Source organism: Pollicipes pollicipes, unplaced genomic scaffold (genome assembly GCF_011947565.3).
Source record: "Pollicipes pollicipes isolate AB1234 unplaced genomic scaffold, Ppol_2.1 Scaffold_3087;HRSCAF=3621_pilon_pilon_pilon, whole genome shotgun sequence".
Lineage (NCBI taxonomy): Eukaryota > Metazoa > Arthropoda > Thecostraca > Pollicipedomorpha > Pollicipedidae > Pollicipes > Pollicipes pollicipes.
In genome coordinates, this window is record NW_023596225.1 from 37,390,569 (window position 1) to 37,417,819 (window position 27,251).

The 27,251-nt window shown below is 51.2% G+C and overlaps 1 protein-coding gene across 1 annotated transcript; it reads right to left on the bottom strand.

Moving 5' to 3' along the window:
• Positions 1–3,602: 3,602 nt before the first annotated feature.
• On the bottom strand, positions 3,603–25,449 carry LOC119090102 (T-box transcription factor TBX3). Its single transcript, XM_037212895.1, has 9 exons — positions 25,426–25,449; positions 23,939–24,045; positions 17,911–18,024; positions 17,291–17,444; positions 13,675–13,821; positions 8,424–8,500; positions 6,347–6,486; positions 5,802–5,893; positions 3,603–3,620 (listed from the first exon to the last, which is right to left on the bottom strand). The coding sequence occupies exons 1-9, from the start codon at positions 25,447–25,449 to the stop codon at positions 3,603–3,605; spliced, it is 873 nt and encodes a 290-aa protein (XP_037068790.1).
• Positions 25,450–27,251: the final 1,802 nt, after the last annotated feature.

Here is a 27,251-nt window from a genome sequence, read left to right on the forward strand (position 1 = left end):
AAAGCGTTTTGAAAGGATAATGGTCAAATGAATTACATCGCTAGTAGAGCGACGCGTCCTACTTTAAAAAAATCAGTGCGGAGTTCAACGCAATCGCAGCACAGTAGACCACATCATCCGATTTGAGACTGTTATTCGTCGCTCTTTTAATCCTCGACATCAAACGACTGTTGTCTTTCTTGACATTGGTCGAGAATACGACGTGGTCTTTAAGCCCACATTCATCTTCAAAATTCATCAACTGGGATTTAAAGGACATTAAACGCGTTATCTCATCGAATTTCTCTCTGGCACAATGCCATTTCGTGTGAGAAGCAGCTCCAGTTTCTTGCACCCACCATCCAGAGAAGCGTCTCCCACAGGTAAGCTGTATATCACTGATTCTCTTTAATTTCATGATAAACTATTTATTTGACGCATTTCCAGCGGGTATCTCTTCATCACTTTTTGCTGACTAATCCGCGATTTGGTGCTCGGATGCCGGATAGGACCACGCGCTGCCACGACTCCAAGTCACCCTGAACAAGGTGCAACAGTGGTCAGAATGTTACAGGTTCTGTTTCTCCGTTCCCAAATCTGCTGTTAAGGTCCTAAGTAAATGAATGCGTGGTACTCCAGTTCCCAGCTTCAGGTGGATGGACACCACATTCCTTTCGTTTCGTCTTTCACATTTCTCAGCATCGCGCTGGATCCCGGACCGTCATTGCGAGAACGCATGGAACGTATTCGCTTCAAATGTCTAAAAAGACGGACTTTCTTCAGATGCTTATCCGGGTCACGGTATGGTGCCGACTGCCACACTTCATTGCTTCTATGCAAGTTTTTAGTCCCTCCCATCATTAAATATGCGTCTTGGTAAATGCGGAAGGACAAAGGTATGCTCTTCAGCCCCTATGTTTTGTTTAAAGCATGTGTTTTTTTTTGCGAATCACACAGAAATTAATGCGCACTTCTCCAATTTAAGCACTTGAGGTGGATGCACACGTTATTCACTTGGCTCTATGACACATAGAATGGCCCCACAACCTATCTCGACACACTTTCCTCTCATCAGATTTAGCTCACTTTGTTTTGATTGAATGCAATCGACGTTCTTAACCTTTGTATAGTCTATAAAAGTATTTAATTTAAGCCGTATTGAACTCACTCGGGGTTGGATCCAGGGAGCAGGCACTGGGTGCATGCATCTGCTCTGGTCGGCACATGGAGGTGCCCCTTTAGAGGCCACCTGAGGGCGCCGATGACGCTCTTCTTTGGGGGACATGGGAGACGGTATGCATTTGAGTTGTTGGGGATGGGTGCGGGATTAGCCATGAATGATTTAGGTCATCCCCATATTCCAGGGCTTTTCACTTTAATCTCACAAACCATTGCGTGTCTTATAGCGTTAGGTATGTGAGGTTTATCACACCGTTTATCAGCTGAGCTGTTGTCTTGTGGTGAAGGCAACCATGGCTTTTGTTATCAGAGTGGTACGAGACGCCACTACGCAGAAAGGTCAAAGGAGATAGACTTTGTGTTATGACCATCTTTTACCCACGTGAGTGTTCTAGGCCAAAAAAATTGGGGGGGGGGGGAAGCCAACATTGGACGGCCCAACTGAACACTGGGGGGGGGGGGGATGGGCAGCTTCCTCACAAAAGAATACAAACCGACACCCATGCACTAAGCGATGACCAATGGGCGAACGAAGAAGATGGCGCATCTTCAGGAGAATGACTGGGGAGCTAGGTAGATCGACATGCATACCTATGGTTGCACAAAAGTAAGCTAAACGCAACTTAAATCTAAAAAAATGGGGGCCAGTTAACGTTGTTGCCCCCCCCCCCTCTTTGAAAAGTGTGGGGGACATTGGTCCCTGCCCCTGTCCTACAACCATGTCAAACACCCTTAAACACATTTATGATGTTTCAGCGCGGCCGAAGTCAGTGCATCACACATCCGCGGCATCTGAAGCTCTCTCGCTGAGGAAAACAATAGTTTATGAAATTGTTACAGCAGTCATGCAGGCTTCGTTGAATTCAAGTTTCCGTATTTTCAACGATCACAAAGCAAGTCAAGATTTTTTTAGCACGTACTCATTTTACTGTGTCTCGTACGCGAGCGATTTCTGGGGGCTCGTACCGTGTAGAGCGTCACCGGCGGTAGGTAATGTCACCTTTTGAGCGAAACGTCAACTACTGTTTTTGTATCATTCTCCCTGGGGGCCGTCGGTGCCATGGTTGACGCGAGCCGCTGCGCACTAGATATTAACAACGATCACCCTGCTCGGCCTGGAATGCGGTGCGTTTGAACGACGCCCGTTATGCTGACGATGTCCACTTCACCTCGCACAAGTGAAAAATCAGAAAACACAACGGTGTATACATAGTGTCTGGTGACGGGTGCAAGCTCGGGATCACGTGCTCCAGCCGGGCCAACGGGACTGCGTATTTACGCAGCCGGGAACAAGCAGCAGGTGTGAGCTTAAGTCGTAATTTACATGGACGTGAGCGGAAACGTACTGGCGGCTAGTGGCTAACGTCTTTGGCGCCTGGACTCGGGTTTGAACCCGGTTGCACCATGGCACCTGAGCGATTGTATGGTCTCTGCAGTCGCTGGTGCTTCAGAAGTGTTGAAAATGATTACGCGGTGTAAGAACAGTGTTAGTACCACACGTGACAAAATTTGAGCGAATTAGCATCCAAAGTGTACTCTTTATGTGGAGATCGGGGCTAGATGCATCATGTGATGTACGTATTACTTGGGGTAACGCCATATATGTGAGATAGATGTATAGAGCTGTCGACGACTTTTCATTTGCACGGTTTTATTGGTAAATCCGAGGGTGCTGGTCCCCAATTTGAGTGTGATTCTTGGCTACGTCTTGTCAACGATATTTTGGCGCCGGAAGGCTTGGTTGCGGTGAAACACACCCGAAGCTACATGACGTCACAACGTTGTCAGCCACGGACGAGCCTTGCTGCTCGGGGCCTTTCGCGTCATCGCTCAGCGCTCTGGGGCGTTTGTACGGGGCCAGAAACAACAGTCCGCTGGGCCTTTCGGGCGTGCTGCGGTCGTCTCCAGGCCCTTTCGTCGCAGTGGGGCCCTGTGACAGTCTTGGGGTTGTGCGGTTGCCCTATGGCCCCGCAGGCGCCATGAAGCCATGTGGCCGCCTCGGGGTTCTGCAGTTTAGGGTCCGGAGACGTGTTGGTGTTGCGAGACTCTGTCTCAGCGACGTGTTGGTGTTGTGAGACTCTGTCTCAGCGACGTGTTGGTGTTGCGAGACTCTGTCTCAGCGACGTGTTGGTGTTGCGAGACTCTGTCTCAGCGACGTGTTGGTGTTGCGAGACTCTGTCTCAGCGACGTGTTGGTGTTGCGAGACTCTGTCTCAGCGACGTGTTGGTGTGCGAGACTCTGTCTAGGGTGTTGGTGTGCGAGACTCTGTCTCAGCGACGTGTTGGTGTTGCGAGACTCTGGCTCAGTGACGTGTTGGTGTTGCGAGACTCTGGCTCAGTGACGTGTTGGTGTTGCGAGACTCTGTCTCAGCGACGTGTTGGTGTCGCGAGACTCTGTCTCAGCGACGTGTTGGTGTCCCGGGGCCCTGTGGCTGTCTCGAGACCCTACGGCCTTCTCGGACCCTGCAACCATCCCGGGGTCATGCGGTCATTCCGCGACCCTGTAGTCGTCCCGGACCATCCGGTCGTCCCGACGCCTGCTGACATTCCGGGTCCCGTGGTCGTCCCAGAGCTCTGCGGCTGGTCGTCCCGGGGCCCTATGATCGTCCCGGGCTTCTGTGGCCATCTTGGGGTCCTGTGGTCGTCCTGAGACCATGCACCATTGGTGGGATTATGTGGCATTGGAGAAGGTCACTTCTGGAATCGGGAGATGCTGCTAGCGGACCTGCATGACTTATGCCTGGTGTCTGGAATCGGGAGATGCTGCTAGCGGACCTGCACGGCTTATGCCTGGTGTCTGGAATCGGGAGATGCTGCTAGCGGACCTGCACGGCTTATGCGTGATGTCTCTGGAATCGGGAAATGCTGCTAGCGGACCTGCACGGCTTATGCCTGGTGTCCCTGGAACTGTGTGCATTCGTGTCTCGTGGTGTCACTCGTCATCTGTCCTCTCAGTTCACGGCTCACCTCACGTTCTACGCACGCCATCAACATAAATTATCATTAGTAAACAGAAATGTTGGTTCAGGAAGTAACTGGATGTATTTTATTGCCGTGTATCACATGTAGTGCGCATATAGCGATTATACCCATATTAAACACATGAGCAGATGCGTTGTGATAGTACAAGCGATCACGTAATGCCTTACCGTGTCCCAAACGCATGGCGCATGTACATAACTACTCACAAACGCATATGTGTCGGTCGAGATCGTCACCACTTCGTGACCGTTGAGCATGAACGCCATCTCTTACACTCTGCTGTCGAGATTACAGTCCAGCCTCGGGCAGCCGATCATTTTATCGACAAACTTATTTGGCGTGAGCTTGAAGGACGCGTGACACAACATAAATTATTGCAGATGAACATAAACGGCACACTTGGAACGTGTGCATCAAATAATAAAAACGAATTGCGCAAGATATCACAGATGTGCATACAACAACACATCAAAGGCATACGTATCTGCAAAGTACAGAAAAAGTGCGTTCGCAGGATTTCGTTTTGGAGGACAACTAAATTGTGTTCCGAAAATCCTGAGTTTACCGCGCCGCAAGCGCACGACATTTCTCGTATGACGGTAAAACACCACCGCGTGTTAGCAAGATCTTTAGCTCTAATGGTGCATCTCGACTTAATCATTTTGAAAGTGAATTCACGCACATATTAATGCGTATAATAAACTTGATAGGGGAGGTACGAGGACCTCCTGGGTACTAACTGAATACGCCTCCGTGAGGGATTAGTCTGTCAAGCCACGTCCACAAGTCAGGCAGCAGCAGCACTGCCACCATTCCAATTAAATACATCCCACTGCTTACTTGTCGGCATTGTGAGCCGTAGCTGCCCCAGGCGTGCTTCAAAACATTGGATCACATGCTGCGTATAGACTCACCGCCCGCGGTTCCAAACATGCATCGTCTGACCATCTGAGCCATCATGGCTGGCGGTGACAGGAAGCTTGCAAGAACTGCAGGCAGGGCTCCAACCCGTCGCACATTCCTCTCGTCGTGTCCCCAGGCTCGTCAGCTGGTGCGACCACCGCCGTGGATGAGTCCCCGGTGCAGGGACGCGTCCCAGTTCGGCCAGAGCCTTTGGCGGTGATGGTGGGGGACCATCTCCCCGTAGGCGGGCGGCGGCGGGCCGGCGCACCCTGCAGCCAGCAGTGGCGGGTACGGCCAGCAGCGGCGGAGCTGGAGCTGCCGGTGCCGGTGCTGGTGCTGCAGCCAGAGCCCGTCCGCGCCAGGCAGCGGCAGGCCGGGACAGCCGGCGGCCGTGAGGGCCAGCAGCGCGCCGGGCGGCAGCGACGGCGGCCTCCGCAGCGCTGCCGCCGCCACTTGAGACGCGAGGTGACCCAGACCCGACGGCGGGCCCGGTCCGGCCCCGTACGACAGCGGCAACAGTGGCAGCGCCGGCGGCACCAGAGGCGGACCGAGCGACACGCCTGGTCGCACGGACTCAGGCGAGGCCCGCTCCGCCGCCGCACCGCGGCTCGCTCCGCCCCTGCCGCCTCGCGCGCCGCCACCCCGCCTCGTGCGCGGCGTCTCGACGCGTCGCACCGACCCGTCGACGCCGGCGGGCGGGACCTGCACCTCTGGGCTCGGGCGGCCGGCGCTGGACGGCCGCGGTTGGCCGCCGCGTACTGCACCCTCTCCAGATATGCAGGCGGTGTTCCGGCTGGGATTGTCCTCGTAGGGCCGGAAGGAGAGCGTCGAACGCCCCTCGACCTCCGGCGCTGGAACGGGATAGGCCGGTCAGCGCCCGACCGCCTCGGAAGGCTAGGTGTTGTGGACAACGGTCCCGGATCGCATGAAATATCTGGCATGCCCTGCGTCAATCGGAGCGGACATATTTCTCGCAAATTGTCGATGGCTTAATAGAGTGGAAGAAGAGGGTGAAGAGTGGAAGAAGCATAGAGTGGAAGAAGAGGGTGATATAAACACTCAGCTAACGCGTTTAGACATACAATCCCGCCTGCCGTATTGTTTTTGTCCTACAGGCGGGTTTTACGTTTACTGGAACAGGCGTGTTTGGGCTGGGATGCGTCGGTCTGGCAAGATCTTCAGGCGATGTCGGAGACTGGGAGAGAGGGAGGGGCTTCCGACAAGGTGCACAGGCGGGTTATGTACCCGTGGCGGTTGCATGCGTTGCCTTCGTCATCGCCCGACTGAGTCGATGGAGTCCTCACCGGACTCCACGGCGGGGGCGGATGGGAGGAGCCGGGACGACTCGGCATCTCCCACCACGTCCAGCGCGTCCTCGTCTTCGTCCGGCTCGTCCGACGATGGCGTCGGCTCGTCGGACGAGGGCGCCGGCTCGTCCGTGTCGCTGGCGAGCGAGCCGTTATGCCGACATGTGCCGGACCTCCGGTTTCTGCATGGAGTCAGGGGTGTCAGGAGGCCACCAGCGTTGAGCGGGGGACTCGAGTTGCATGCCAGACTTGTCATCCAGACACAATGGCCGCTTGCAGTTAGCCAAGCACACTTTGCTTATTGACCTGGCCTTAGCGCGAATAAGGTTGCGTGCCGCGTGTCCTAGGGCAAGCCGAAACGCCGTAATAAATTACTACCATCATCTCACGTTGATCACGCCCATGGATCGACAACGATGCTTGATGAACGCGACGACTATACAGACAGGAACGCATCGGATGCAGGCTATTTCGTCACACGGCTGCGTGATGTTGGCTGCATTCGCTGGCTGCACGGGCAAATGGTGTCCGTGTCAGGGCGCTTAACGTTAATATTTGACCAGATACCACCCGGGGCGTCCATTATTTCCGGAAAAAGTCACACGCGTAGACAATAAAGTAAACAATTAGCCTCGCACCTGTCATCACGTTCTGATATTTACAGAAAGGGAAGTCCATGCGGCATTGTGACATCCTTCTCTTATTTACGGCGTTTACCGATCAAAGAGCACAGGACCGAGGGGCATCTCATGCAGCTATGTGTTGATGATCGTTTTGCGTGTTTCCCCGTCCAGGATCAGTAGAGAATACCAACGTGTGACGGTTGCCTTAAAACGGATCATAGGATTTGTAACATGTGTGACAGATAACGAAGCTACAGAAGGCGCCATACTGCCGCATCATTTTTTCTTTGTTATAATTTCAGAAATATTGCTGGTGCTGGTTTTGTCAACATTATCCCCGTGCTGCAACAGACCTCGCGGCTCTTAATCTGACGGAGTCGCGCCCATATCAGCCGTTCCTGCGAACCAGCGACAGGAGATTTCGCTCAATCCGTAGGGATCAAACACGACACCGACAATCCACCGCCGCTCTCGGCCGCACGCTGCAGGGCTCGTGACTCGCCGGCCGGTCGGCACCCTTTGGTGGCGCGGTAGCCAGCGCCCGTTAGCGGCCGCCGTCCACGACAGCGGAGCCTTGGCCGCGTCGTGAATCCATCACCGTTGACGTTTATAGGACGGGTGCGGCTGACGGCCGCGGCCGGCCCCGCTCTGAGGACACCGGCGATCAGCCGGCCCCGCCACACCGCATCAGATACAGGCCGGGGGGGGGGGGGGGGGACGAGGAGGCACCAGCACCAGCTGCCAAGCTGCCAGGACAGCCAAGCGCGTGTGCGTCATCGCACACATCGATACCCGTGAGGTCATTACTGCCTGAACTTCTTTTGAAAACTGCTGTGCTTGTCTTGGGACGACTTTGCTGTGTGGATCTGTGACGCCTGTGGGACCAGCAGGGCTGGCGGTTGATGGACCGTCACGACTGACGGTTGATGACAGCCTGCAGTAAGCGTCAACAGTAACTGCATGTGCAGTGCCTGCCTTGAAAGGGGGGGGGAATTCCACATGTTAAGAAGGACCTGAGCTTCTCGCCCCATGTTTCTAAACTTTGAGGCGGGGCCTGCGGGTGCCGTATAGACAAATCGACTTCAACTCGCAAGGTGCCGCCCCCATCCCCAAATACTTTGACAAGGCTCCACCTCTGTGCTCAAGGCTGGATAAATCCGTGGATAACGTATACGTCGTGGATAAGCCACACTGGGACCTCGGGCAAGTTTTCCTGTGATCACCAATGGATGCTTTCCACATGCGATCGTGATAGCCCCTGTTCGATGATGACAACTCCTAAAAGGTGCGGGCTGAAGATCAGCACGTCACTGCTGTGTCGGCTGCTGCGTGACTCTGCTTCGTCGTCAGCGAGTGAACATAGTGACCTCGATGTGACGAGCTGCCTGTGTCCGTTCTTTCAGACAGCTGACCCCTGTCATGGCCGCCTCGCATATTCACCCCAGTCTTACCTCTTTTCTCCTTTGCCTGAGCCGACGTCGCGGAAGCCTTTGGCGAATGGGTTGTGGTCTATCTTCAGTCGAGTTATCTGCAAAAATGGAAATTCTGACTAACGGGTGCGTTCAACTAGCTCTGGATGTCATAGAATCCACGAAACGATATCGAATCTACGTAAGATCCCATAAACTCTGTGTGAAAACAGCACACAATCTTTTCAGCGTCACCAGTCGATTTGACACAGCCATGGCACGAACCTTTCATTTGTTTATGGATGAAGAAAATGAGCATGAAGTGGAAACCGTTGTGCTCTATACCAGCAGGAGCTTTTGGTTCAGTAGGAGACAATCGCGCCCGGCCAGGAGAAAGTTGACTTCCCCTGGCATCTCTAACTTCCAGACATCATGAAAAACAAACAAAAATATCGTTGCAAAGGTATCATCAAATCATGAAGAATGTGCATCAAATTTTGGACTCTAGGTCAAATGTGAGGTCTGCAGAGGTCACGAAAGAAAAACACGTTCGTTCCAATAGATGTAGTTAAAACATATTTTAACGCACCAAGACCGATATTGAGGGCACATAAGCAAGCGATAAGGCTGTGAAGAGCACATTCCGACCATTTTCTTCTTCCGTAAGGTCAGGTCAAGTCAGGTCACCACTCAAAATTGGTCTACCAATAGCCCACACTAATGATACGTTTTCCTTTTACAATGCACTCTTGACTAAAATTATTTTATTAGGAAGACAAAAGCATTCCAGGCACAACAATATTATCTGAGGCTGACATAGAGGTCAGCTGAGGTCAACTTAGGTCAAATTCGTAACCCATCCACATGACAAATTAAGTGCTAACTGGGTTTAAATGACCTACGAAACGCATCTCTATCATCAGAAATAGTGTCTTGTACATCTACAGGTACTCAGAATCGCATAGCTCTTATAAACACCATACATGGTTTCTTCGACGCCTGGCAATGTATTCATAACAAACTGAGAGCGGGCATGTTAGTTCATTAACCTATACACCATCAGCTTTTCAAGCACGACATAGAGGCGGTTGCGCGTATCGGCATCGTTTATCTAGTCTCTCCATCACTGACAGCAGAGGTCCTTGACCTTGGATGGCCTCATGTGGCCTTTATGTCCTCACATGATCTATTGAGATATCATTACGCATTAACATGATATGACATGCTTTCAGTGGAAAATTCGAATTTTGCGTCCAAATTAAATAGCAAAACTGCCTATTTTGAGTTCAGCATGTGTTTTGCAGATGACACCCACAGAGCAAGGTTATGTCCTAGGCCGAAGTCATGTGCTCTGGGATCATTTGATGGTTGCGCATTTGAGGTGGTACTCTTTTTCTCATACACGAACACTAAAACTGCACAAAAATGCGTACGAATTTGCATTTTTGACGAAAAATAGCATAAATTGACCTGGCCACAGGTCACTGATCTGTCCCGTTTCAAAATTTGAAGGTGCACAAACTATATGTACTATCACGTTCTATTATTCTAGCAGGTTTCAACAATGGCAAATAACGGACAAAACAGTTACGTGCAGTCAATATTTTTGAGCAGTTGACCGCTTTGACCTAGCCTAGGTTGCTGATCTTGGCAAATGAAGACTTCAATTTTTTGACGGAGGAAGCCAAATTGATAAATACGCTGGTAGTGAAAATTTGGTGTTATTGCGAGCTCTCATTTTTGAGCTGTGTCGGAAGGACCGTAATGGGAGGTCAACTTCCCCCCCCCCCCCGGGCATGGATTCAATTGCTGCAAATTGCGACAGAAGCATCGTAACCGAGCTGATCAGCATCATTCAACATTGCATGGAAATTAAATGGAAACATTTTTGGATGTTTTATATGCAGGCAGCATACGCTGAAGTTTATTCCGACTAACATATGAGAAATGCCTGAGCAAAAATGTTCGGTTTTATTGCGGTCAACCGGGCCGAGAGGGCACTTTCAACCTAATTTACTGTTAGACGCAAGGATTAGTCACCGAACGCAGACAATTGTCGTCATGAATCAATATAAATTATTATTTCACCGTGTATCACGTAAGAAAAACGTTAGAAAGGTAAAACGGGATCGGCGATGAAAGTGCACTAATTGTGCGACGAATGACGTTTACTGCATGGTGCGTCAAAGCGAGTCAGACATTTTGAGCCAAAGCTAAGAACAAGCCTACCTAACACGGCAGACTGGCGTGTATGCAAGGGCGATTGACATCATGTATGTGATTAGACGATTGAACAGCCATTAAACAAAGCTGGATCTCTTCGAAAAGAACTGTAGATTTAGCGCTATTGCAAAGTCGCGATGGATTTACTGCCATTTACCTGGCCCGCCGTTGGTCAGGCATGTAATCGGAGGCTCCCAAGATCTGAACTCCGGGAAAATGTGCGTGTCTTTTCAGAAAACTTGAACACGCAGACGTGGTAATCATGTCAACAGACCCCGATATCATGCACTGTAAGAAAGGATTCCTCGACGGCCACCGCTCGGCCGCTGACAGAGAGGAAGGAACGGAGGGGGACCACCCCCTTCACTGTCTCGCCGCCTCCAGAAAAAGTCACCATGTCAAGGCTTCAATGGTCAGTGACAGAGCGATCAGCTGCTCCGAGGCACAAAAACTGACTGGCCGGCCGGCATGAGACAATCACATAGCAGATAAGCCTGCTTTCAAGAACCGGTAGCATTAATTCAAAAACAGAACAGCACTTGCCGAAAAACTTAACATAGCAGTGGTTCGAAACATAGCTAAAAACCATATTGATTATAGTTAACCTAAATTCGAGAGACCGTAAAACTATAGTTTACCCGTATGTGCCATAATCTACCCCCCCCCCCCCCTGGCCGTGTGCACGGTGGCAGCACAGCGGTCCTTTGTACACCGAGCGGGGTCTCTCATAATGAGTCGCCTGTGGATGCTCGACGACTAAATTCGATATAAGTTTTAAGCGTGCTGCCATGGTCCTTTTTCATGCGATAGGGTTGTTTTTGCGTGCATGCCTTTATGTATTTTTTATTCCTTATCACTTCCCGTCGTTTTTTGACATACTGCTTTATCTCTCAGATTAATGACGCTCAATAGCCACGTACGTATGTCGAGTGAAATACTGCTGATGTGAAATACAATACAGTGTTGTGTGACGTAAATAGCAGTTAATAAGTAGGACAGGGACGTGTCCACGCGATGGGAACGGTTGTCATGCCGCCCAGATCCAAGAACTTTACACTGGATACTGGGCGATTTGACGGAATTTCGGTCTTAATTCGCAATTCGTATTCCGTATTCATCAAATCACAACCAGTTCTCAATAGGCATGCCGGCAGGCAAAAGTCGGGTCCGCCACGGGGTCCTACCGATGGTGTTGAAGGCATCCTAAAATGCTGCAAGAACAATTCGTCCATAATTCCAGCGCTTAGCGAAGCACGTCCACAAGCACGTGTTCGTGACCACCAGCACTCACTGGGAACATCGAGTTTCTAATGATGCATATTAGTGTTTCCTTGATAACGTCATGTCTGCTGCCATATTGAAGGTCAGTTATTTACAACATAAAATCTATAATGTCCAAAGTGTTGCTAAAGCACGTCATGTGAATCGGTGAATAAAGAGCTGAATGCAGTAGGCTATTAGATCCACTTCACTTGTGTCCAACAATGAGACGACAATGACGAGGTTTAACAAACAGCTATTAAGAACTTTGTTTTAGGCAATGTGCTAATCGAGCGACACCAACTATTTACGTCACGTGACCTCGTGTGGATGCCCTGCCGTCGTGTACTAACAGTACCCACCAAACACATACTGCGAGCTGTGGCGATGAAAGGCCATAAACGCATAATCACAGCGATTGCACAAGATTGCAAATAACCCATCAGTCCTATCGAGAGGAAATTACGGCCATTCCAGACGAAAATACTTCTGGCTGTAATGCCTAGTCAGAGGCGTGAAATAACAGGCGAATGCCTCACATGTGTGAAATTAAACCGTAATTACATTTGCATTGCACATTATCCTTCATACCAAACCAGTCTCCGGTCTGAAAACTCGCGGCACGCACGCTGGAACATCGGGTGCTGAGGCCGTTCATGACTTCACACTGTTAATTTACACAATTACGTGTGATTTAGCACCTGAAAGATGCCCTGACGTGACGTTAATTCGCCAGTAACGTCCGCGTTACAGCGGTGGGCGCCGCCACATGGCGCCGATCGGAGCAGCCGGGTCGGCCGGAGCCCTTCCCGGGGCCCGGTCGGTCGCGTGACACCCGGCCGTCCGTCAGCGGCTAACAAGGCGACCAGCCGCGCGGTGCCACGCCGGCCCGACCGCCGGCGGCGCCAGGCCCGCCGCGGGCCCTTCTGGCGGGATGCTCTGTCAGCGGGCCTTCCTGGGGAGCTCTCCTGGGGAACAGCTCTGTTACACGGCCTCTCCTGAGGAACGGCTCTGGTACACGGGCTGTCCTGAGGAGTGGCTCTGCTACACGCCTTTCCTGAGGAGCGGCTCTGTGACACGCCTTTCCTGAGGAGCGGGTCTGTTATATGACCTCTCCTGAGGAGCGGCTCTGTTATATGGCTTCCCCAGGAGGAGCGGCACTGTTACACAGTCTCTCCTGAGGAGTGGCTCTGTTACACGCCTCTCCTGAGGAGCGGCTCTGTTACACGGGCTGTCCTGAGGAACGGTTGTGCTATACGGCCTCTCCTGAGGAGCGGCTCTGTTACATGCTCCTCTTGAGGAGCGGCTCTGTTACACATCCTTTCCTGAGGAGCGGCTCTGTTATACGGCCTCTCCTGAGGCGTGACCCGGCAGCACGGCCTCTCCTGAAGAGCGGCTCTGTTACACAGTCTCTCCTGAGGAGTGACACTGCAGCACGGCCTCTCCTGAAGAGCGGCTCTGTTACACAGTCTCTCCTGCTATTATACTTCATCGGGGCTCCTCTGAGGGGAGGTGCTGCTACACTGCACACAGACCCGCCTGAGGAGAAGCGTCCCCACACGGCCTCTGTTAAGGAGCGGTAATCCATACCCGACATGGACTGCATTGAAAATATAGATTTACACACTATGTTTTTGTCAAATCAATACACACGAGTTCTTACAACTATAAATCACCTTGCGTGAAGGTACGCCATGAGTTCAAGCGATGCATGTAAAACATCTCTTAAGGGCATAAAACGCAAGTTCACAAAAGTGGTGCAATTTCTATACACACCCATGAATTGCAAAAATATCCAGGTCCTCCTTACCTTGTCGTTTTGGTAAGCAGTGACGGCGATGAACTGGGTTTCGTTGAATGTATACGTCCTGAAGGTGGAGTAAGGTAACTGGGCGATGCTGTTGGCTCGGACTAGGTGGAAACGCGGCTGGTACTTGTGCATCGAATTTAGCACCGTCTGCTGGAAAAAGGAGCTCATATGACATGCAACAAACTGTCAGTCATCCACTCAGGTTACCCAGCGATCAGATCGCTGTCATGTTGTCTCGTCCCATCATAGCTGCGTTCGAGTTGGCTGGACAATCTTACCGCTTCTTAACATGCAAGTGACGAATGCTGCCATTCCACGCTACCTCCAAGGGCCGCACTTCTTTGCTTAATCTCTGAAGCCACCATGGCGGGGTGATGAGCCCATCTCGTTAAGCCGCGGGCGCGTAATCGCACTCGTTCACGCCTGTTCGTCGCATCACAGCGCCTCTGGCGGCGGCCGCGTGCAGGGCCGGTCGCTTGTTACCGGCCTTTAACGACGGCCATTTCGGCCGAGCGGGCAGCCGACCACCCAGGCGCCGGCCCGCCCCGGCCGCCGCCTGTTAGTGGTTACGACCGTCGGACTCCCACCGGCGCGGCGGCGGCGGCGGCGGCGACGCTGGTGGCCGGGCGGGACGGGCGGTGCCCCTGACGGCGGGCCTGTGCGAACGGTCAGAGTTGGCGGCGCGGGCGGTGCGGTGGATGACTGACATGCCCGGCAGCGACGGATATCGCGGGATTGACGGCGTGTTGTAACGCTGGCAAAGTAACGCTAGAGGATTATTGAGTTGGGTTATGCAGGGACGTGGCGGCATGAGGCGGTGGTTAACCTATAGAAATTGCATTTTATTCGTAGACAGCCTGGACCCGATCTCCGCAGGAGCCCCGCGTCCTCCCGAAATTTTTCCCAAACCGACGTCAGTAGGAGGTGACGTCAGTGGGAGGTGACGTCAGTTGCCCGCCCACGGCCCGTCCATCGCAGCTGTCGCATATCGATTGCAAGCCAGCTGCTCTACGTGGAAGACATGGGTTGTCCGGCCGTGGGTTGCTCACGTGGGTGGTGCCGGAGGTGCTCCTCACACGCATCCAGTCGAGAAACAAGGAACAAGGTCATTAGATTAGACAGGTAAGTTCACATATTGAAAAGATTAGGTTTAGTTCTTGGTCGTGTTTCACATCAATTGCTTGAGGCACGCTTTCATCTTTCCAGCTTTTCTGCGGCCATGGATGAGGCAGACGTCATGAAATGTCGCCAACTGGGGCGCCACACGTAGCATATTGACGTTGAAGCACGGAATTGGGTGGAAGCCCAAAGACGCATTCGCTGGCAGCACCTTAAAACAAACACAGACCCTCTTTTGCCAGCACCCGGGCAATTATTCCTTGGCTGATTTACGGTCTGGATATCCCGGAGCTCTGGTTACTGACGAGAAAATGAGCGGCTTTCACCGCACATGCGCAATTACGACGAGAAATATTACGGTTAGCACTTCAAGAAGAAGTAATTGCTAATTGCTACTTAGTCCTTCCATGGCGCAAACGAGACACGACGGAAAAGGAGTCGCTCACAGAATTAATTACATTTAAGTGGCAGTGACTCGGTGGTTAGAGTCCTGATGCTGGTCATCTCAGAGCGGTCAATTGCCAGCTGACAGAAGCGTTCGAAAATGGTTAGCATGACCGCCAGACGCACAAGGTCAAGTGCGGAGCTGAGTCAACGCTCCGCTGTAGCATATGTACGCCGCAGCACGTGTACACTGCAGCATTTGTGCACTGCAGCACATGTACGCCGCAGCATGTGTGTGCCGCAGCATGTGTGCACTGCAACATATGTACGCCGCAGCATGTGTGTGCCACAGCATGTGTGCACTGCAACATATGTACGCGGCAGCAAATGTAAGCCCCGGCGTCGACAGAAAGCCTGATGCTCCACCGAAACTTCACAAAACGTCCGCTCCAGCACATTAAGTAATCGCCATTATGTTTTGGCTTAGAGAGGCACCGGCAAAGCCCAGTTTTATCGTTGGGACGATAATATGAGTAGATTGCTATGTATATGATGTCGTGAAAAACACCTTATAGTAACAATATGTGTATACATTGGCCGACATGGCCACGTCTTCAACCCTGTCATGTGGTGCCATGGCACGCAGGTTTCCCCCATGGTTTGATTCGCGTCCAGTTAGGGCCCTTTGGGTTATTGAGATCATTTCGAAACTGCAAAATCTTACAAAAGGAAAGAAGTGGGATGGAGCTAGCTCACTTTAGCTGGGTGACGAATGTCATAGGAAACTTTAGACCACCTGGGAATAAACTGTTAGAATGTCAGCACCTGGAAGTAGCATCGTAGTTCCTTGCCATCAGATGCACGCTTTCGCCGAAGTGAAAAATCACGCTGTAAAGCTTCTTCTAGCGCTGGATCTTTGAGAATAACACTACAGAACACATTTTCAAGAACCTGCCCGGGTATTTTACATGCAGCTGCACCAGACTGAGAACTTGGGGCGACTGGGCGATTTTGTCAGCGCCCGACCAACGCCAAATCGCGGTGCCGCGCGTCGAGCACATTGGCAACTCGCCTTGCGCGAGATGCGAAAGGCAGACTTTTCCAACCGCGGAAGCATAGAGTCTGTCGACCATGACTGCATGGGTACACAGGAAAGGATAGCTGCGTTTCCGGTAAGGTCGAGCCCTGGTCCTGCCCTTCCGTGCTCCTCAACATCCGATGCTTGTGCGGCGCCTCAGCCTCTCCAGGACGACATGCTGTCTTAGTCCTGCGACGATTGTTTGCTGGAGGGACCTGACCACCATCTCTTACCTGATAGTGGAGCGACGCACCGATTTGCGCTGCGTGATGTGTAAGCTGTGCATAAAGGCAACAGCTACGGGTGGCACAATAGGTGTACAGCACCGACACGTGAGTGATGTGCCGAGGCCCCTGAGACCCTGACAACCCCACTTTTCACGTGACCCGTGGCGGAACCCTGATAACGAACCGCTCCCCAGGCATGTGGGTGCGTGCTGGCCCCGATCAGTGATTCAACCAGAACGGGCGGTTCGCAGCACAAGCCTTCAAACTTTTTCTTGTGGACGAGACAATGCAGACAGGGAGCTTGCGGTTCCGTCACCTGGCCGCAGCGGCGCCCAGTCAGAGTGTGGGCGTCTGGCTCGTGACGGACAGCCACTCACGTATGCGTGACGGTCGTCTGGCTCGTGACGGACAGCCACTCATGTATCCGTGCCGGTCGTCTGGCTCGTGACGGACAGACACTCACGTATCCGTGTCAGTCGTCTGGCTCGTGACGGACAGCCACTCACGTATCCGTGACGGTCGTCTGGCTCGTGACGGACAGACACCCACGTATCCGTGACGGTCGTCTGGCTCGTGACGGACAGACACCCACGTATCCGTGACGGTCGTCTGGCTCGTGACGGACAGACACTCATGTATCCGTGACGGTCGTGTGGCTCGTGACAGACAGACACTCACGTATCCGTGACGGTCGTCTGGCTCGTGACGGACAGCCACTCACGTATCCGTTGACGGTCGTCTGGCTCGTGACGGACAGCCACTCACGTATCCGTGACGGTCGTCTGGCTCGTGACGGACAGCCACTCACGTATCCGTGACGGTCGGCGATGTTGTTGGTTAGCTTTAGCTTGTGGAAGGAGACCACCCTCCGCGTCCAGTGGTCACCGGAGGCCGGGCTGTCCGGGTGGATGTACATCCTCTTGGGCATCTCGGGGTCGGCCTTGCCGGCCACCACCCACCGACTGGGAACAGAAAGTAAGGAGGGTAGATGGCAGGTCTCGTCAGTAGACCAGGTCAACGAGGGTAGTCCCGTCGGTGGATCTAAAAAACCCCCCCCCCCCCGCAGAGGAAACATGTTTTCATGCACGGACTGAGCAAAGAACAAAAGTTAAAACCCTGATTTTCAGGTGATGACTGGCTCACAGATCAAAGTCGTGTTTATCGTGAGATTGCTTCTCGTGACGTCACTATATGTAAACGTTGAGTGTGCTCTTCCAAACACAAGCTGCAGTGGGACAAACGGTACCCAGAATTGTATGGATATCACGCAGTCGTCGAGATCTTTTCAAACATTGACTAGCCTGACAGGAGATGAATTCCCCTTAGGCAGTATCCCATATTCACATTATTGGGTGCAAGTAGCAGCCCACAAGACCCTGACAGCCACTGAGCCCTAATCCGACGATAACGACTCCGTAGGTAGCTGACCTGCTGCTGAATTTGTAGCGGCAGTTGTCGGCGGCAACGATATCCAGCAGCAGGACGTACTTGGCTTTGGGGTCCAGGCCGGTGAGCCGGAACCTCATCTGCGGGAAGATCTGCCTGGAAATGAGGGCAAGAGGCACGTGACGACCACAAAATGCGTGGGCGGAACGTCTGAGCGGCATCCGAACAATTATTCTGACCCCGCACGGCGGATGTCGTGTTTTGTCACGTTGAACATGTGCCACAATTATATAAGGAAATGCCGATAGATCAGCTCTTCAAACAGCAGGAGCTCTAAGTTACGGTGTGTAGGAGATCGGGTGTATCGAAAACAATAACCAGTTACATACAAACGTATTGCGCAGCCGAGCGACCATTAAAAAGTTTTGTTTGTGCTACACCCCATAAGGCGGCATTCTCCCCTCAGCGTCTCCCGTCGTATAAGGGGCATGCTTACTTTATGTGAGAGTGTGCACCGCGAGTCATTTATCCATATACCCGCCAGCCTATGTAATCGGGGGCCGTCCATAAGTTGCACCACGCATTTTGGCCATTTTTAGCTCCCTTTCCCTTGGGTGCGGATTGTTTACGCTGGGCGAAAAATTCACTCCCTGGTTACGCTGCGTCCGAGGCGTAACATTTCAAACAGGTAACGCCCATTGGGCCCCAAGTTGAACCAGACGTGCGAAATAAAGACGGGCTTGCTACTTGTCATAAAACGGGGCCAGTGGAATACGGCTTTTAGGTTTTAAAATATTTTGAAAAAGACATGAGCATGATTTGCAGTCCCACATGAACCTAACGTTACGACAGCGTTCCAAACGTTACCAAATCCATCGAGCATGGTGTCCAGAATGCATACAAAGTTCATGCTACCACAATCCTGGTTCTCCGGCCTCCACAAACCTGCTTTCAAAGTCCACACGCAATTTGTCGGCGCTTACCGGCTGTCATCACACCCCGAACCCTGACGTCTGACCTGTCAACCCCATTAGTCAATCCTGAGGAGCTTAGATGCTGGGTTGACCGCTGCCCAGTTCGACACTGATCGGACCATTTTGAGCAGGGGGGAGGGGGCAACCGGCAGTGAGCCCCAAGCCGGGGTTCTAATAGCAGTAACACACATCACTGTCCCTCTCACCCAAGTAGCCGAAAAATGAAAGACTGTGTTATGCTGCCCCCTCTCCCCCCCCCCCCCCCCCCGCCTCTTTGTCACTCTTCGGTTTCGCTCCATCAAAGCCCTCCAAACGTAACGTAAAATATGGACTGACCCTGTACGGACGGGGTTAGAACAATCACTCTTGACTATAACTTTCCAGAATTTTCATTTTATGATGTATTCGTTTTCATGTTTACAGCCTGTTCTGCGCATTGTTCCCCACTTTTGGCGACGAGGGGGCTTTTTTGTTGCGAATGCGACGCACGTGCGCATTATCATGTTCATTGAGTTATTTTCATGGGCTGTATGGTTCATACAATGCGCGCGTTTTACGTCTGAAGCGTGAAGAGCATCCGTGACCACATTGATGCAATTCGGGCATGAAGGTGGTAACCAGCTCATTTGAGAAATTCGGCTGCTAATTTCATCCTCAGCCGCACGTAAGCGTATAGGAACCCCAAAAATGTTCCCGCCAAAATTTACCATGTGGAGGAGTAAATGCTATGAACAAAATATCTGCGCTCTCACAAATTTCCACTCCACAGACAATTTACGGAATTGTTCTCATCGCAAATTCAGATTGGTCCGTGTTCAGTTGTTATGCCATGGCGAACATATCTCCAGACAACTCAACACATTTCTTGACAAAACATTTTGCTCCCATACCCAATGAATCTATTCGTGTTTGCTTGCCCAATTTAACGTCAAGAATCGCAGGCCGGTATTACTTTTTTCTAGTAATGATGTACACTTTCAGTTGATTAAAAATAATTTCCACTGATCTGAGGACTAATGCCTCTTTAAGTCAACATTTCAAGGAGTGACACATTTGAAGGCTATAACGTACAAATTCCCGAGTGAATGCAAGGGGCCAGTTTTCACTGTAGAGCGTGTACAACGCCACAGAAAGCGCACCTGAGGAGCAGCCAGGTCAGCCCAAGCATGCCGCGAGCAACAACAAAATCAGGTCGGAAAACAGAGGAAAGATGTCATAGCACCATCGCATTTCAAGCTAGCGTTCCAACTTAAAGTTTGTGGCGACCAGGGAAACACTATGGAGCACCCAAGGACTTGGCCACACGCGTGGCGGCGATGGCCAGCGGCGCGAGGCTTTAGTGGTGCTGGCGATCATCGAAACCTGCCTTATTCGGCGATGGCCAGCGACGCGAGGCTTTAGTGGTGCTGGCGATCAGCGAAACCTGCCTTATTCGGCGGGGCCTGAATCGCCAGGCGCCCGCCGAAGTGGAATGCTTAGAAAACGACATTGGTGCATGCGACGCTCATACGAATAGCATAATCAGATATTATAAGTTCTGGGACGAGCTATGATAAAAAAGTTTTTTTCCGAAATCTATTCATCGACGCCCGTGGTCGCAGGTGGACAAAGTCACATCTTGTTGAACGAATCATACTTTTCAAAGCGGCGAAAAGAGTGCATCGTGCAAGACTTCCATGACAATAGTAATTTCAAGTCGCAAATCTGAGCAATCGAGAAAGAAATTAAGAAAGCTAGCTTAGCAGGCCAAATCAAAGGCGCTTAGTCTTGGTATGTACGCAAACAGACAAGCTTCCCGCTGAAAGGTGGTGTTTTTCTCTGCTGTTTCCTGGAAGGTGGGCTCTTCCCATTTAATTGTACACGTGCCCAGTTGTATACATCAGATGTGCCTATCGTGTCCCCAGTGTAGATTGAATGACTTTATGGTGGCTTTTCCGTAGCCGTTCTAAACATCTCATGTTCGCATTTGAACGTGCTAATTTTCTGCAACTATTTCATAGGACTCCTTGCTCACTTCCAAAAATGCACTTTCTACATCAAGAAAATAAGTCAAGCAAGCTTGAGCGTCGCGCTCGTATATACCAAAGTGCAAGAATTGAGCCATATAAGTCACTGCCATTCATGGACGACGGCCCAGTAAGGAAAGTGCAGGCGAGGGTCCGAGCGTCTGACCTCCCCATTCAGACTGCGTGGCGAGGGGGGGGGGACCACGTCAGGTTTTCTGGGCCACCGCTTTGTCGATCGGGCAACATGGTTTGTCGATCGGGCAGGATGCACTTCTGGCGTCATGTGACAGATGCACACATATTTTTTAAGTTATTCTGTCACTGAAACACTACTAAAAGTGGTAAATACGGGGGTGATAAGCTGGCGGGACTACAGGTGGCCATGGGGGATAGCGCGTATGGCGGCATCATAAACCCTTTGAGTTCTGGCGTTCAAGTCAGGGACTTAAAAGCAAATGTCACTGAGGCTGCGTTCCCTCGGGCAGTGGCAATGGCCAGATGATGTCAGAGCCAAGCCTTCTCCCGTCTATCGCCCGACGAGGAGATCAGCTTAGCCCAAAGACTTCCGGCCTGATTTCTCGCCAATGGGCCGAAGGCACCACAGGTTTGAAAGGCGACTGGTCGAAACTAAAACCGCTGATTGAGGTTCGAGTATTTCCTGTTCTTTCCGCATTCGGTTTCTTTAGCTGCGGCGCTAGCGGCTGTCGCGGAGAGGATGAGGTTGGAGGCGGCAAACGTCTTGGTGTAGGTGGCATTCCATACCAAGCTCTTGCCGTGGACAAACGGGAATATGGTCATTCCATCGGGTCTTTTACCGCCTCCTCAGTCGACGCCAGTGGGTTCCAGCATAGATGGGATTCCTGCTGCCTATAACAAGCTTGATCACGTCATTGAGTGTTGTGTGTCTAGGCAGTCGTCCAGCACTCAAGCGTCCAAATCGGAGCGTGAAAACCCTTACCGTCCGCCTCTCAACCGCATCTGCACTTATGCGGCTGACATAATTCAACGTCTACGCGGAGGACAGTCGCGATCCTCAGCGTGTTCTGGCCCAGCTGTGTTCCAAGGTTTTCAGATCGTGCAGCCTGGAGCCAACATCGCCTTGAGATGACCGTGACTATGGCCGTGAAAAACGTTGCATGCGAAGTCACCCGTGGTCTATGCCAATGGATAAACTACGTAAGGGAGACCAAGAATCACCTCGGATTGCGCTTAAAAGGGAATTTTCACATTCGAATATAGTGAAGCAAGCATTAGATATGATGAAACAAGCTCACTTATAACTATGTGCATACTTTTTCAGTGGAAAAGGCTGCTCTAGACACCACAATTCTCTGTTTAGTAAATAAGCTCTTTTGTGCGTTATCGCTTGATAACGTCATCGTACCTTGTACAACACTGATTGAGAGCCAATTGACGGTCGATATATCTGGAAATCGTGCTCACGAACGCCAGATATGAACGATTCAGCAATTTTACTTTTCTTGGCTTTGATCACCGCATGGCTTATTGAATGGCAGGGTTAGAATGACGCTATTATGACGTTATGAATGCCGAAGTGACTTTGAAATGCTCTCCCCAATGCATCTTTCCACATTTTCGCGGACGTGTGGCTCAGCAACTAGAGGAGTTTAGGTCTCAAGGAGGGCAGGGTTGTGAACAGCCTCGAAAGGTCTCCAAGATGGGCATTTCAATTCAAAACCCCATGTAAATGTGGAACACCCTCTTTAATGAACACCTTCGTAATGAAAAAACATAATCAGAGCCTCGCGTTTTGGAGACGATTTCAAACAAAGCTTTTTTGATGCAGCTATGACCACCATATCTCTTTATGTTAAAATTCTTCGTGGATGTAAAGACGTTCACGTCATACACGCTAGCCATGCGTGCATAACCGAAAAATAACCGAATCTCAGAGAATTCGGAAAAGGAAGCCTGGACTGGACATTCAAAGGTCTTCATGGAAAGGTCTCGCACCACCAGCATTTGGCTCGCATTAGGCGTTACCAAACGTGCATCCAGCAATGCATCGCGTAGTAATTTATTTTGCCTTTGTCCTGACTGCATGTTGCATGTATGTTGCAAGGAAACAAATCACGAGAACCTGGATATATGAAGGTGTATGCGTGTAAAAAGTAACACCTAAGATGCATGCGTTAAAAAGTGTTATGTTACATGTAAACATGGAATTAGCTAATCTATGTACGAGGGGCGTTATATTTTTATTATAATAAGGAGGCTATGAATGGTTGGTGATTAAAAAAGTGCGTGCGTTTAATGTTTGACAGCGGTTTTGTCAAGCTTCGCACTCAGGAGCAGGGCCCAGCAGCGAAAGCTCGCATCCCGTATTTTCAGATGAAGTTCTGTATGCTTGGACTGGTTTCTCATAACCTTGGTATGTTCAAAGGTTTGGTTCTGCCAAAGTCTTTGTTCGGAAGCCTTTGTGGCTAATCGTCTTTGCAATGATTGCATTGGGGCTCAGCCCTCCTTATTTTGACAGAAATACATCAAATATGTCGTTAAAAACGGTGCAATCCAGCGTAAGCTAGGCTACTGGCTTAAATTCCATCGATGAGAAAATTCCGTCAGCTGCCAGCAACCCTGAACCTGACAGACAGGCAGCTGGTAGATTCGTCAGACCTTTCAAGCTGGTTCGCTAGCCAGTTCAAGGCATGTGGTTGCTGACATACTTGACGCGAAATAAAGCTGTTTATAGCTCTCACTAACATTTTTTGTTTTTAATTTAACCGAAGTAAGTGTATTTTTTCTTTTCTGTTTTTGTTTTGTTCTGTTTTGTTTTTAACGCAGGCGACGCACGTGCGCGTCTAGAGACAAGTGCGTTGTTAAAAAGATCACACGGGCGTTGTGGTCTTCAAAAGCCACATACACCACTCTGTGCCAGGAAAAACAAATTTCGGCAGGAGAGGGATGGTCTGGAGCCCCGAACTGAAAAGGAAACTGCACCTCTGATCTGTGCACATGGTCCTGCGCCGTCCATTCATTACAAAAATGTGCGTGATAGTCTCGAAATGCGGCATCCTCCCTTCAACTGTTCCATTCCCCAGCATTCAAGGAAATGCCACCGTCTCTGACCTGCCGGTCTTGGTGATGACCATCTCTGTGCCGAGCCGGTGGAACTGCCGCCAGAGTCGGCGACTCTCCAGCTGTACGCCCGGTTCGTCGCCGTCCGGCGCTGCCGGCTGCCGGTCCAGCCCGGGCGGACCGAGCGGCTGGGCCGCGGCCAGCGACGCCCAGCACCCAGCCGGCGGCGCCAGCTCCCGGGCCGGCGGCGCCAGCTCCCTGGCCGGCGGCGCCAGCTCCCTGGCCGGCGGCGCCAGCTCCCGGTCCGGCGGCGCCAGCTCCCGGGCCGGCGGCGCCAGCTCCCGGACCGGCGGCGCCAGCTCCTGAGCCGGCGGCGCCAGCTCCTGGACCGGGAGAGCCAGCTCCCTGTCCCGTGGCGCCCCGAACACCGGCAGCGGCGGCCCCAGCGCCGCCGCCCGCTCGAAACGCATAGTAGCGGCAGGCGAAACCGACAGCACGGTCTCGCGAGCCGCGATGCGCCACCGAACGCGCGCGCCTACACGCCTCGCGCAGCCAGCACTGACGGCGAAGCGGAAGCAAGGTCGCCAGCCGGCGCCATTGGTCGCGTGCAAAGCGGACCACCAATGAGAGCGCGGCTTGAGGCAGCTCCGTTGGCTCCGCCCCCCAGAGCGTCATGTAAGACTTCGGATGGCCCGGAAGCGGCCTGCGCCGTTAGGGACGCTCTGCCGCGGGCGTGGCACGTGGTGAGGGCGGAGCATATTCAGGTCACCAGGGCCTCTGTCCCTGCCAAATGTTTACATATGCGTCATTTCTCAACAAATCGACCAAGCTGCCATTCACGCTTTCCAGTTTCGATGAAATGTGTACGTGGAATAGATTTCACGTAAAATGCACCCGCCCCCACGGCTTGAAACCTCTAGATTTGCAGTACTAATGGGTCATTTTAAGTCAGTGACATATTCTAACCTTTAAGAAGTCCATGGAAGATGCATAATGCAGTTCTTGTTGCCAATGAATTCGAAATGAGCACCAGAAACTACTCTTTAGAGCTAGAGGAATAAAGCCGGCTGGTTTTGAGCTTGGTTTGCACCTGAGGCTAATTCAGTGGCATTTCAATTGTTGTGCTGCTTTAGAAAGTATCTCAGAGATATACAGCTGCATCTAACACTCAGTCGTTGTATCACATTGAACGATTCCCTAGAAATTGACTTCGCTGAATCCTTGGCCTGACTTCGACTCACCGCAGGTCAGCGACCTTAAGATGTACGTACATTTTTTATACCAAACGATCCGCTATTCAACTTTCTATGGCTATGCAAAATTTGGTGCGGCTACGCCGCGCCGTTCGGAAATCATTCCGGAAAAACCTTGGGCGTGGGGGGGGGGGGCAAATTGAGTCCCATCCGGGCGCGTGTTAAAGCACCATCAAAGGCGTATGTGTGTATGTAGGGGCTTTTCGGGTATAATATATTAAATACTTGTGTATACTCCGAGAGCAACACGACTCGAGGCTCCTACGACCAGCTGATTCGACTGACATTGATGTACCAGTTGTCAGTCATGTGTCCCAGGACTGAACGCGGCCACCCCAATCCATTCGTGACTGTTTTTGTTTTTACTTTTGCTTTTGTTTCCTTGCTGGCACTGGCATTCAAATCACATCCGGATGAGCACGCCAGCTATTTTCAATGTGCTCCTTTATCCCTCCAAGTTCTATTTGATCACAATGGACTCTCGATATCGTTAAGATGAATTGCAAGTGTGAAAATAACACTTCAGTTGCATATCTGTTAATTGAGAGCGCCGGTATAATTGCATGTGTCCGGGCGTGGACATACAGTTAGGTTGGTGAGTGTAATTATAAGCACACGTCTCGGGGTCAGCCGGTGAACAATATGACTATCGTTTTCTTCTGCTCTGGCTGCTGCGCCAGGTATGTCCATCGCTGATGAGAGCATTCTAGGGGCGCGTGTAGATACGAACAAGTGCGGTGTCAGGCAGTGTAAGGGTTTGAGGGGACTGCTTCGATTGAAGAAATCTGGCAGGCATTCCAGTGTCCACTGCAGTGCTCTGCCTATCACTGCGACATTATTCTCCATATGTTTACGAAAACGTAGCCGGACTGGGTTCGGTAGACATGAAAGCGAGTGTGCCGTCATGCATTCATTCTAGTGGCTGTTTTATGTGCACCAGTAAAAATGTGTTGACAGGAGACTTGCATTAGCTTGACGAGGTTAATCCATTCATTAAGCATTGCTTCATCCTTCCCTGCCAAACGCAACAAAAAGATCTTACAAGCCTTCCAACGATGTAAACCAAGTCACCAATCGTCGTGGCCTTGTTGGCACTGAACTAATGACTACGTATCCACTTGTATCTTTAACCCGACTCCCAGCATCCTTGAGCACAATACTTACGTTGCTAAGCCATTGATTCTTGTCAACATTTGGATTTCTGATGGAGTTTGGTATTTGAATTCATTTGCGGGCAAGGTAAGCAAAATATTTACATCCCCTGAACAGTATTTTGCAGCATCTGCCACCGATACGAAACGGTTTATGTGCATCGTATAATACTGTATGGGTATTGAGTCCCGTGTTTTATGTCACAGTTCGTTTAGATCCACTAAATAAAACCTGTTCTTATCCCACCTTTTTCTCCACCTCAGCGCGTGGTGCAAAACAAATCGATTTGAAACTTGCATGTGCCAAACAAGAGTTCACTCTCCGAATGTCAGTTCGGGTCTTCGACAAAATCGCCACAGCGGACACCGGGACCACAGACGGCCAAACTGAGCCTTTGCATGAAAACGCCATCGAAATTCATGCGACGAAAATAAGGTTTAGGTCCCTACATCCTCAGGACCTCCTTTTATTCATGAAAGGGGACTGGTGCAGCCGCATTACCCACGGCGACGCGTAATCGTCTCATTTCTGGAGCATCCTCTCGAGCCTTACGGTCAGGGGTGTAGTTCCCTATTCGGTTGGGGGACCTAGTTATTTGGGGTATCTAGCCTCCCCTCCGTCCTAGCTTTTTAACAGAATGCGAGCCAAATTTGGGAAGAAACCCATTTTCTGCATTCTGAAGGTCGTTTAGCCATTTTTCCATGCTCAGCCACCCAAAAATACTTTGTGAAACTATACCCATGATTGCAATGTCATCCTCTTGATTGTAACTTGACCTTCGTAAAAATAATGGTGAAAAGGCACCATAAAAGTTAATTAACGTACCTTGCCCACTTTTTTCAAGGGTACAACATTTTCTTCGTCGTATTTCTATCTGATGCTTGATTTCACTGAGCTAGCAGCCACAAGCCCTCAAAAGATGTAATGTTGCCCGCATTTACAAGTCCGTAATATCCGAG